General features: G+C 39.3%; 1 protein-coding gene across 1 annotated transcript in view; it reads right to left on the bottom strand.

The window, feature by feature from the left end:
* si:dkey-119m7.4 (uncharacterized protein LOC560629 homolog) overlaps positions 1-7,810 on the bottom strand; it is an 11,792-nt gene extending 3,982 nt beyond the window's left edge. The window contains exons 1-8 of the mRNA XM_035679243.1: positions 7,235-7,810; positions 6,195-6,298; positions 5,874-6,028; positions 5,192-5,360; positions 4,667-4,790; positions 3,769-3,878; positions 811-1,022; positions 619-727 (exon numbers count right to left, since the gene is read on the bottom strand). Of these exons, the coding sequence (XP_035535136.1) occupies positions 619-727; positions 811-1,022; positions 3,769-3,878; positions 4,667-4,790; positions 5,192-5,360; positions 5,874-6,028; positions 6,195-6,298; positions 7,235-7,591 (1,340 nt within the window). The 5' untranslated portion in view covers positions 7,592-7,810. The remainder of the gene's footprint in view (positions 1-618; positions 728-810; positions 1,023-3,768; positions 3,879-4,666; positions 4,791-5,191; positions 5,361-5,873; positions 6,029-6,194; positions 6,299-7,234) is intronic.
* Positions 7,811-12,165: the final 4,355 nt, after the last annotated feature.

Genomic DNA, 12,165 nt, shown 5'->3' with positions numbered 1-12,165 from the left:
TTGGACTAACTGTAATCGATTTAAACGAAGCCTGACTGAGGCACGTGTAGAGGGAGTTACAGGTTAATAGGTTCAGCGGAGGCATGTCCTATGTATGTTTTTTTTTTTTTAATCAAATAATGTTTTTTAGAAAGGGAGGTCCTCATTCATCAAAGGTTAAAGTAAAACATTCTGGGACATTGCCAGCCAGAGTGGGTTTGGTTTTAGTAGAAACTGTTAAATGGCCTCAATTGTAGCACAGGAACCTTGCTGGGTAGCAAAACCTTATAGTCAGGAACACTCTAGGGTGGGAATGTAAAGATATATCGCGAGACAGTTAAATCATGTAACAAATATGTGAAGATTGAAAAAGTAATTGTGATTGAAACAGCAGAGGGCACTATCTCCTTTTGACTTTGCTTGTTCGATGTCCTACGTTACTGACGTCAGTAGAGGTATCAAGGTTCAAAGACATTATCACTTCTACGAATAGAAATAATAGAAAGGATTCTATAATAAAAAATAAAGAAAATATAAGCGAAATATATTTTTAAAATATTTCCCTGAGGAATAAAGTAAGTGTTAAATGTTTTTGAATTGTGAGTCCCTACTCAAGTGTGTTTGGTAGGAAACACTTACCTGATAACAGTGGGGAACAACTCAGCTGAGTAGACGTAAATAATGGACAGAGAGGCCGTGATCCCAAACTTCCCAATCATGGCCAGCACAGTTTTAATGACAGACAGGTCTAGAGGAAAGGTCAAACAAAAGTAAGGGAAACCTTCAGACAGACTGGAAACAAGGGGGAAAAAACCCATTAACTGTCCATACCACTGGGAATGAAGATGGTCAGCAGGCAGGCAGTGCCACCCACAGCCAGGAAAGCCAGCTGGGAGATCTTGCGGGAGCGGTTGAGGGTGAACAGGGTGATGGTGCGTGCAGGCATCTCCACCAGGCCAAATATCATCTGGGTCAGATAGATGTTCATTCCGAAGTCAGAGATGTTGAGAGACAAGCCGTAGTACACGAGCACGTTGGCAAACCTGAGACAGAACAACAGCATCATTCTGGAGGACAGTTAATGTCCTTCCTGTAACTGTATGACCTCTTTGTTACCTTCGCCACATAACTGACACACCACCATTGCGGTCACTGCATACATCTTCTCCCGGTTAGGTTGTGTTCATGGTTCAGGAGGTTTCTACCAGGAGCTCCAAAACAAAATATTCTACAGTCTATATTATTCAGCAGCTGTTCTGGTTATTAATTTGCTGTTGTCCCTGGCAAAACTGTGGTTTAAATATTAAACCTGGTCAGACCTGTTAAAATCAATGTATTTTCAAGGGAGACTTGGCCAAAACAGCAGTATAAAAACAACAATATCCAAATGAAAACATACGAGATATACATTAATGTGTCAAAAACATTTATATTACCTAAGCACAGTGACAAGTACCAACCGACTATGTACTAACACAGTTCGGTCTGCACACTTGGAGCAGACATCAATCTCAATCACATCTTGTGTTCTCAAACAATAGCTAGTCAGATCTCTGGACAGTCCAATCAAAGTGCAAATTTCTGTTTGCATGGAATATTCAGGTTAAATACAGACGCTGGGAATGAGACTCAGCAAACAACTATCATCAAGCCACCAACCCAAAGCGTCTCTTTATCTTTCTGGGCTCTGATTGGCCAGATTTTTCCACACATTATCTGTCTCTTGTACTACTGTCAGCATATAGTGAATGTTTCGGAAAACAAAAAGTTATTTTTATAGGAGTTATCATTTTTGAGCTCCTGCAAATCAGTTTGTTAATTAAAGTTATGTTATGTTCTTACAATCCATTTCAAAGTTACAAATAATATTATTTGACTGACTCTTTGCACAAAATGGGCAGAATTTGAGAGGGGCTTCAGTGACTTATCAAACTTTCTGGACAGGCAGAGCTGGCCTGGCTCTGTAAAATCAGTATGGAACTACACAGCGTTGCCAACTTGCACACTTTGAACAACTTTCAACAAAAGAATCTCTAGACGGATCTCTGAACTCATTGGGCTGCTATTCAATACTCTTCCTTGAAAGTATTGGAAGTTGGCAGCACAGCTGTGTGTGTGCAGTGCTCTGAGCTCACTGTGTCAGCAGCTTTCTGCGCTGCCTTCAGTCAGTGAAAGAGAGCAGCCTCGTTAACACATATACATTCCATCGTTGCTAACAATCTGACGCTAATGGCCATTAGTCCCACCGGGAACTACTCTTAACAGTTCTCTTTCACCCTTGTTTGCTGTCTTAGTTAAAGCTTTTATCCTCAGTAATGGAAGACCAGCTAGACAACACACAGGGAATATACATGCAGTTGACTATTACAAATAAGTAAAAATAAACTCATGAAAATAATAAGCTACTCTGGTTTTAAAGGGATTCCGGTTGTCTGTTGACATTTTAGTACAAATACAATGATCTTTATGCAGAAAGCCATGTGCTTGGTGAGGTAGTGTTACACAGCCGAATCCCTGTATGCTTTTCCTCTCTTTAGTCTGTAAAACCGTCCATCTGAATTCTTTCTGAATGTACATTATCTTCTCCATGATGAAGGAATTTGAAAATGAATGGTGGATAGCATAACATGTAATTAAAAAGGAACTCTAGTGCTCATTTCCCGCTCTATATGTTTATTCTGGGATTAGAGTGGTTTTGCATGATTCACAATTCAAAAACATCCTTATTTATCTTATACTGGCCCTTTATGCAGCCTCTGAGTTCAGACGTTCAGTGTGTAACATTGAGGAGGATCTATTGGCAGAAATGGAATATAATATTCAATCATAAAAGAAGGCCTCTGTTACAACCTGGAAACAAAGTTTTACAGGCCCATTATGTAACTTTTCTATTGTCAGAAATAGAATAAAATATCCATAGGTATGTTTTCATTAGTGTATAATCAGCTGGAATAGGAATCATTGTGTTTTTGTTACCTTAGCTTAGCCGTTTTTATCTACAGAAGGAGTGGGTCTCTACGGAGGCCGCCACATTGAACTGCCATTTTTCTATTTACATAAATGTGTATACATACTTAGAGGTATATATATATAAATAAAATAAAATCATAAATATACTCTCCCCTGGGGTTTGCCCACTTTTTAAGATTATTTTAATATCATAAACAAAATATACCAAAAAATAAATCGGATCAGTTTCAAATATTGCAAGGTTGAACACAGCTGACAGGCTGACAAGAGATGGTGGAGAGGACTGCTTTGGAAAAGGAAAGTTGAACAGACTGTTAGGAATGTGGGACTCCCAGTGCCCCTCCTGCCTTACCAAGAAGAAAACAAAAAGTTCTGCTGTTTGGGCGGGTCATTGTAAAACACTAAACAAATAAAAATAAAGTCATAAGTAAACCCTTTTTACTCTTACTGCAGTGATGCAGTGCTATTCAAGGACACCACAGCCACTACTATATTTATCAGAAACAGCATCACTGCTGTCTGTGATTGTGTTTAAAATGATGTACTTATTCCATATGTCAGTTGTGTCTTAACAGAGCGAGAGACAAGAAGACACACACACACACACACACAGGCAGGAGAGCACATAATTCATTAAGGTTATTATAAGGGTCAGCTATATGTGTGTTTAGAAAAAAGCATGGAAGCAGGAGAAATTCACCTCTGATGTAAAAAGCCAGGCTTGTTTGCGCCTATTTATTTGGCAATGGCCAATGGCGAAACTCCTTGTCAAGTCTTAAAGTTAATAAAAGAGAGAGGTGACGTTCTGCTCATACTCACCAGAGATAAAAAACAATCAGAGACTGCTTCCTCATTTTTGGGGTTCGAACAAGGTCTATGAATGAGCGTTTTTTTTTCGCTCTTTCTGTTCGCTCCTCACTTTTATAGACCTGGTGACACAGTGAGTAAGACAGTAAGTATGAGACAAAACACAGTACTGTTTAAGTAGTTTGCATGTTTAAATGATAATGAAACATTTATGCAAAGCAATAATGGAGTGAGCGAGAGCCTTCTGTTTGATAGTGGAGTACCTATGTGATAGACTTAGTAGACTCTCACTGTTACTAAAGCAAGAGGAACTATTCAGTATTGTGTAGTAATGATCAATGAGGTGACTTACAAATCATGATTATAATCAAATATAAAATGGGATCTTGTTGCATGTTTACAAGCGCTACATTTTGTTTGCATGCCCGCTTTATGCCATTTTTTATTTTCATCTGCAAGTAAGAAACTAACCGCCACCCCCAATCATAGCCGTGCACATGGGCTGTAGTAAGAGTGATACTTATTAAAGTCTTTCCAAACCACACAAGAGTGAAAGTGTAAGGAAATAACTTAAACACTGTGTTTATCCACTCCAACACACAGCAACACAACTGCGTGTCACTGCCTGAAAACAAGCCCAACTTCACTGACTACATTCCTTTGTGGGCTAGCTATTTTGAAAAACATAATGGTGGAGTGGAGACACCTAGAATGTCATATGTGCTGTGCGAGAACAGAAATCCTGACAGGTAACTAAGGGGGGTGAAGCTTAGCAAATGTTCAATTTTATCAGTTTTGGCTGTGATGGATATTTGTTATTATTGTTGACATTTTGAAAAGATTAAATAACCTACTAGTAAATCTAAAACATCTACAGACTAGTAAGTAATAAAAAATGTCTCATCTCTACCTGACACATCTCCAAATCTTTGCTGAGGGGCTTTCCATTCATCTGCGCTGCTTTCCGGATCAGTTCCCATGCCTCGTCTTTCCTATCGTTGGCCATTAACCAGCGAGCTGACTTTGGCAACACCCTAAAAATGTTAAAGATAAGTTGCTCAGGTGACCTACTAACAAATACATGTGCTTTACCCACTGCGCTGCTTGAAGAAAAGGGGCAGGTGTAACTTAAAACATTATGTTTGACAAGTAATAAGTAAGATCTATAGCAAGAGACAAACAAAGAGATACTCCTCAAAGTGGGTCAGTGTATTTCCTGCTACACTAACAATATAAGAGGAATTTGGCACCAATCATGCATGACATTGAGTATTCGCTACACATTTTGTTTTCAATCAAGGGGATAAAAGGGATCTTCTTCATCATAAACTTTCACAAACCCAAGCAGTCTGTTGAAGGTTCTGTTAAAAAAGGTTTTTGGGAAACTCGGTCTACACTGCATCAAATCTGGGTCACTTTGCTGCTGCCCACTCACCAGATGTAGAAGATGAAGAGAAATCCAGGTGCTGAGATAGCCAGCTGCAGTTTACGCCAGTCTCTTATGAGGTACGCCACTCCGGCCAGCAGAATGTAGCCAAAGCCGAAGAAGTAGTCAGTGATTATACCAGCCAGCATGCGCTGCTTGGATCCTGTCCATTCAGTGCCTGTACGACACAAAAACAAGACAGGGGCACATTTATCTTTAGGAACAAACAGATTTGAGATCTCCACTGATGGCTGTGCTTCTGCCTCTGTTTCCTCACCTGGTAAATCAGTTAAACTATAAATCAGTAAACAGTTATTAGCCAAACAGTTGCTAATGAAAACTGTTCTAAGTCTGTGAATTATCTTGAGTACCTGCAACATTCTTTCTGGAAAGACATGATGCTATTGAGTTTTACTTCCATTCCCCACCATTGTACTGTGGTGGCAGCATACAGTAAGTCCCATAGCAGGATATTTTAAAAGCGTGGTAAACAAAACCACACCAATCTGCCTGGTTAGACACTATACTGCATGCTTTGTAATTTGAATGAATATAACCTTACCCTAACTCAAAATAAACCATGGAATTGGACAGGCCTGAAAGCATCGGATACACATTGCACTGATTGAGTTTATTAATTGTGAAAGCCATAATGATTAAATGTTTCCCAACTTTCTATAAAGACACTGACCAAGGACAAATGCATTCATGATGACACCAGAGATAGATGTTCCAACCATAAAGCGGAGGGCTATGTAGATGTAGAAATTAGGGGCAAAAGCAGCGCCAACCCCAAAGACTGCCTGGGATGCCAAGTTGATGAGGATGATGATCCTCCGACCGTACCTGGAACAAGACATTTCTGAATTTGGTCATTGCATGTAAACAAAATATGAAAAATAATGATGTGAATTAAAAAAGTAACAATTCCATAAAGTAATACAGAGGACAAAACCGTGGAATAGGCGTCTCATCATTTATTAAATAGTGCTCTGAAGATGGACAAACTTACTTATCAGCTAAGCTCCCAAACACAATTGCTCCAACTAGGAGGCCAAACATGTAGATGGAGGAGCCCATGTTGTTCAGGTTGGCACTATCACAAACCAGGTCCCACTGCAAGAAGCACAGAAAAGCATTTAAATGAGAACATCTTTCATTAAAGAAGAATTAATTCTATAGCTGCCTGAAAATTGTGGATCAAGAGTGGTGAGACCTCTACTATCTAGATTGCCATAAATTCTGGTCTGTATATTCATGTTACCTTGAGGGTGACTCCTATTAATCTTTATGACCCCCTGACCTTTCAATTTCATTTTCCAAAAAAAAGGGCAGATTCCTTAATCATACTCCCCAGATAATGAACCATTTCTATTCTGGACACTCCATGTGCACCAACTTCATGTAAGATATCTCTTGATCTAACAGGCTGATTGCCATGGAATTTGCTTAGCACATTCATGCTCTAAAGGGGATAAACCATTTAGATTTTAATGACTTCATGACCTTTCTTCTATCACTGACCTTAGACACATTTTAAATGATAAGTGCCCACTCATTGTAGTTCTATAAATCAATCCAAAGGCTATTACATTATCCACAACTGGAACTGGGCATCTTCCCATCACAATCTACTGTGGAGGATTGGCCAACTTCCAAAGACTTTTAAATCAACTGCAGATCTTCTGCCTGCTCCCCAGTGACTGTTGTCGCTGTGGCTGACACATCACAATGCCATGTGACACTGTTTTTGTCAACTGCATCCTGCTGCCCACCCCTCAGATTCATGTGTTACAAAACCTGGCAGGGTGGCAAGGTGTGTGTGAAGGCCTAGAGGATGCCTACGCTCCAGGACTCCATCTTTCAACTGTCACCCTGTTTAACCCTGTCTCGGATATCACCAGAGTACACTGTAATAAAACTGTCCATACCTCCATATTTCCTTAGCTGCATAAAGTTCTAATGTTAAACATCTGGAGAAAATGTAGATATTAGGTCAGTTCAAATCCTAAATTGAGAGCCTTTCAGGGAGGTTGTTTGTTTATCACTCACCTCAGTTACTATGGTGCTTTGGAAGGTCTCTGTGCTATACTCCCAACCCCCTTGGCAGCTCCCTGTAGGGTGCCCATCGCCAACAGCTACAGCACCGCTGTGGTTCAAGGGGGTTGCGCAGGACAGTTCGGTTCTGCCATCAGGGTCGGACAGAAGGCTAAGGTTGAAGTTCGAAGAGGCCGGAACGCCCGCTGAGGGCCACGTGGAGCGGCATAAATGTGGAGGAACAGCCCCGGTGAAGACAGAGACCAGCATGTGGAATGCCAGAAAGATCTGAGGTACACAGATCCATACATACAAGATCTTCTGGAACTTCCCAAAGCCCCCGATAAGACAGAGAATTTCATCAAAATTCATTCCTCTGGCTTTTTGTAGATGTACACTTAAAATGTGCCACTCTGCAAATGATCAGGCCAAAAATGCCCAGGCAGATAAAGGCAGAGAGCCACACGTCAGTCAAATGTCTAAGATCAAACACTGAGATTAATGTTTGCCAGGCTGATGATTAACAGGTAGAGAAATAGTATCCTCATTCAGATGCAGTCACATCTGTGTTCCAGTCTGAGAGCAACCTGTGGCTATCTGTAGTGGACTGTGGAGCTGTCTGAGGGTGATTTAACCTCAGTGTGATGGGAGTGAACTAAAGCAGGAGGGAGGTGTTTGCCCTCTATGGGAGGAGCTGCTGTGTGATGATGACTGTGCAGCTGCTTTTGTCTATTTCCCGCCCCCTCTCGCTCAAAAAGTTTCATAACATAATAATAAAAATAATATTTATCTTAGGTAACCCATTTTGACTTTATATCAAGAGTTTGTGGCATGGACTTTTATGGAGTCAAGTAAGAAATAAGTTCAAAAACACCTTTATGCTGACATAGACTGCTCATGTTTACACTGTTTTTGGGAAAATGCACAAGGATATATGACCTTTGTATTTCTGCTCTCAGACTTGTTCAGTTGTTCTCAGTGGGACATTAACTCCAGTTAAAGGACCCACATTCCAACTGGTATTCAGTAATTCAGCTGCCATGCGATGGCACACGGGGGGAGTGAGTGTCTAAGCTTGTGACACAAAAGGAGTAGATAAATACAGCAGGGAGGGATTAAGGCTGCTCTGGCTACTCACATCACTAGCTCCCATTTCTCTGCTCTATCAGGTCATCTCATAATAATAATAATAATAATACATTTTATTTAAAGGCGCCTCTCTGGGCACTCGAGGACACCGTACAACAAAAAAATAAAAACAGTAAGAAACAAGAAACAGATAACAGATCATGTGATACTGTTACATAGTTTGAACACAGGAGTGATTTCTTTCTCTGGGTGAGGCTCACACATGTGGCTCGAAGCGGCTCGTTTGGCATTCTTTGATGAGGTGTGGGGCTCCACTGTGTCTCATACTGTGAAGGGTTTTATGTATATGAGCAAGAGCCCTGTGTCAGCTATCTCAGTTTTACCCAGTTGAACAGAGACATATCTGTGTCAGTTGTGTCTGCAGTGGAAGCCAGCAGCCAAAATGGATATTTTGGTGGATTCATTTCAACATCATCAGTTAACACAGCCCAAGATAGCATAGGGCCAACCGAGATGAACTAATCTGGACAAATTTGATCACACACTTAACTTATCAAACACCAGATTTCAGGATATAGAAAGAATCATGATATTTTGAGAGAAAAAAAGTTGTACAATTTAGAGAAAAAAGTTAATATTTAAAAAATAATTTGTTTTGAGACAAAAGTCATAATATTTTGAAAAAAAGGATATTTCTAGAGAAACGTTTAGAATTTTGAAAAAGGTTGTAATATATATATTATTTATAATAATTAAATATAATATTATTTCACAAATAAAGTAGGTTGCTTTGTGAACCAAACTTATTATGCTCAGATTCGGCTGATTGGATTTCATGTACATTTTAGTATTTCCTCACAAACTGTATCTATAATACTGTAACTACCTACAACCCACAATTACTATTTGGACTGCAGTGTCTCGTCCCTGAGCTACATTACACGCCGTCTGAAGACCGACGCCTAGCCTGATTCAGAACTGTCTCTCACAGGGATGTTTCCCACTGAAAAGCTTAATGAAACAGATGCTGCAATTTAAAAGAGGTGGACAACTTAACATTTGTGTGTAAAAGAAGCCATTGAATGGTGAGATTTATGCTTTATCAAAGTTGTTTTCAAACTGTTTAATTTGTTTTATGAGAGAGGAGGCTTCAAGGAACAGCACTTTGTTGCTGGTTTGGCAAATGCACATCTTATTCATTTCCAGACTCCTGATAAAGAGCAGCAAACAGTTAGATCCCTAAACGTTCTAATCCAGAGACACTCCCAGACAGGGCGACAGGTGTCAGTCTAAACTGGACACAGTACCAGCAGAGCAACAACGTAATGCACAGGCAGGCTGCAACTCATATCATTTTCATAAAGCCCGCTAAGCTTTAATAACTTTCCTGCCATAAATGCACTCCCTGCTACTTGAGTTACCCATAATTCCCACTGTGCTCCAGCCACTACTCCAAAGCATCATGTAACTTGTTTCATTTACATTTCAATATCTTAAACTTTCTGATCATATGACGCTAACTGGTTCATTGACGTAACGTCTAACTTTAGATTAACATCACTCTTCTGACACATAAAAGCTGACACCGTTCTCACCTGTTTTACTACGAGAGTTAAAATCTTCCAATATTACTCCTTTTCTTGTAAATTTTGAATTTAACTCCTAAAATATAAAAATTACAACTTGTTAATTTTTACTATTAATATAGACTTTTTTCTTGTACATTTTGGGCTTTCTTCTCTCAGTATTGCAACTTCCTTCTCAAAATCTCAATATTTTTTCCTTCCTTAAAGTGGCTCCTGTCAGAATAATGCAGCCACAATTGTAGAAATATTATTTGCAAATGTGTTGACACTGTATCTCAATCAGATTTAGAAACCTTCATATAGTCACAACCCTAATCCTCCAGTTGGGTGCTATCAAACCATAGTAGACAGAGTATGCACTGAGATGATGTAATTAGAAGAGTTCCAGTCCAACCTTGAACACACTAGAAAAACAAATGGAGAAAGTGATGGAAATAAGATTTTACTTCATGTATTAATTTCAGGAAGGTTCCAGTGTACTCATCACTCACATAACCCATCCACAATGGGTGTAAAGGGACAAAGTCTGTGTACAAACACAGGACTTTCACCCAGGAGACCACTGTTTGTGTCCCATGTGAAATAAAAACTTAACGTTTTACCTTACATAATGCAACGTACGCTACTTGTTGCCGTAGTAATGGCAACATGACTTTTATCAAGTAACATACTTATTTTAACCTAAATCATTAATAATCTTTTCCTAAACCTAACCCAGTACTTTTGTTGCCTAAACAAAACTGCAACTGCTTCACAATGTTAACCATGTGTTAATAAAGGCGTCTCATACAGATTTAAAGGGGACTTTGTGTTTCTATATATGACACCAAAGGGCGTGGCAAAGTAGCGTCAGTATTTGACGACCTGGGATAGGAATGTGTTTTTTCATCTGCCATCATTTATCTCTTCAGTGGAGCAGAACTTTCAGTGGACATTTAAGTCACATGCTTTGTGTATGTCATGATTTACCAATACACCAACTTTTCCACGTCAGCAAAGTGTAAAAATGTTTTTACAAAATTCAGATTTTTTTGTTTTTCTAAATTTCCGCTCTTTCCAAGTGGTGCAATGATGTTAGCCTAACTACACATGTACAGCTAAAAATCTTAAAGCTTAGACTACAAGAAAACTAGAATGTTACAACATTCCCAAACATTGCTATGCTCCTTTCTGTGTGTGTGTGTGTGTGTGTGTGTGTGTGTTTGTTTTTGGGGGAGGATAGGCCACGACTTTTACAACTTCAGCTTTATCTCAACTTCCTATCTTAAATTCTTCTGTTTCCAAGGAATGTCACCTTCTTTGGCTGTGTAAAACATCTTATAAAAGAAAGCTACAGATCAGCTTTTCCCATTTACTCCAATATTCTATCAGTAAAATTATTATTCTGCTTTATCTAGCCTCAGTCAGAGATAATAATTTAACTTTTCAAGAGATATTTTAATAAGACAGATTTGTTTCCTTAATTAGTGCATTTACATCCATATTGACTACAACAGGGCTATGCAATTAACAATTCAATTGAGCCAAATCTTAAAATGAGGAACTGTAGATGGGCCAGCCTTTTTGACCACCTTTTTAAAACTTTTTTTTAGCTTTTGGTCACACTAATTGATCCAGGACAGCCAGCATACATTCTTTCACAGTTTGGGAATCTTTGAATGGCCTTTTTCTTTTCTCCTTTTTCCCAAGGTCCAGGATACACACTGCTGTAGTTCTCTCTTCGTCTGTGTATGACCGCACCAGGTTAATGCGGCTCAGAGACTCTACAGAGTCCTATTTTCAGTATAGCACCTCCCTACTTGTGACTGTCAATACCCATATGTTTTTAAAGATCTCAATCTTTTTGCGTGTACATTTCTTCTGAAAAAGAGTGATAGAAAGACGCTACTTATTTTTAAAACCATTTTTCTTTTGTAAACACAGCTGTTTAAAATAATAAGCCAATGGCAAGATACAGCTCTGTAGCAAGGCCAACATAAAAAGTAACGTTATAAGCCAGTGCAGTTACAGTAATGTCCACTGCAACCTAGTGTATACTTTCATGGACTGTACACAGTCAATTGCATTATATGCTAAGGTGCAAACAATTGACAGTACATATAACAGACAGAACTTCTGGGTCTGTAAAGTGAAGCAGACGAAGTGTCTTAAACCAGCATTCTATGTAAAGGCCAGAAGGGGGAGCGCCATTGGCTGGAACAAAACACAGATACCATGCAGACTTTTGGAGAAATGAGCCGACTTCTCACTTGATTTATGAGCTCAGTGAAC

Source organism: Morone saxatilis, unplaced genomic scaffold (genome assembly GCF_004916995.1).
Source record: "Morone saxatilis isolate NCDOM2014 unplaced genomic scaffold, NCSU_SB_2.0 Contig7, whole genome shotgun sequence".
NCBI lineage: Eukaryota > Metazoa > Chordata > Actinopteri > Moronidae > Morone > Morone saxatilis.
The sequence above is the reverse complement of the archived record's forward strand: the minus strand, read 5'-3'. Positions and strand labels throughout refer to the sequence as shown.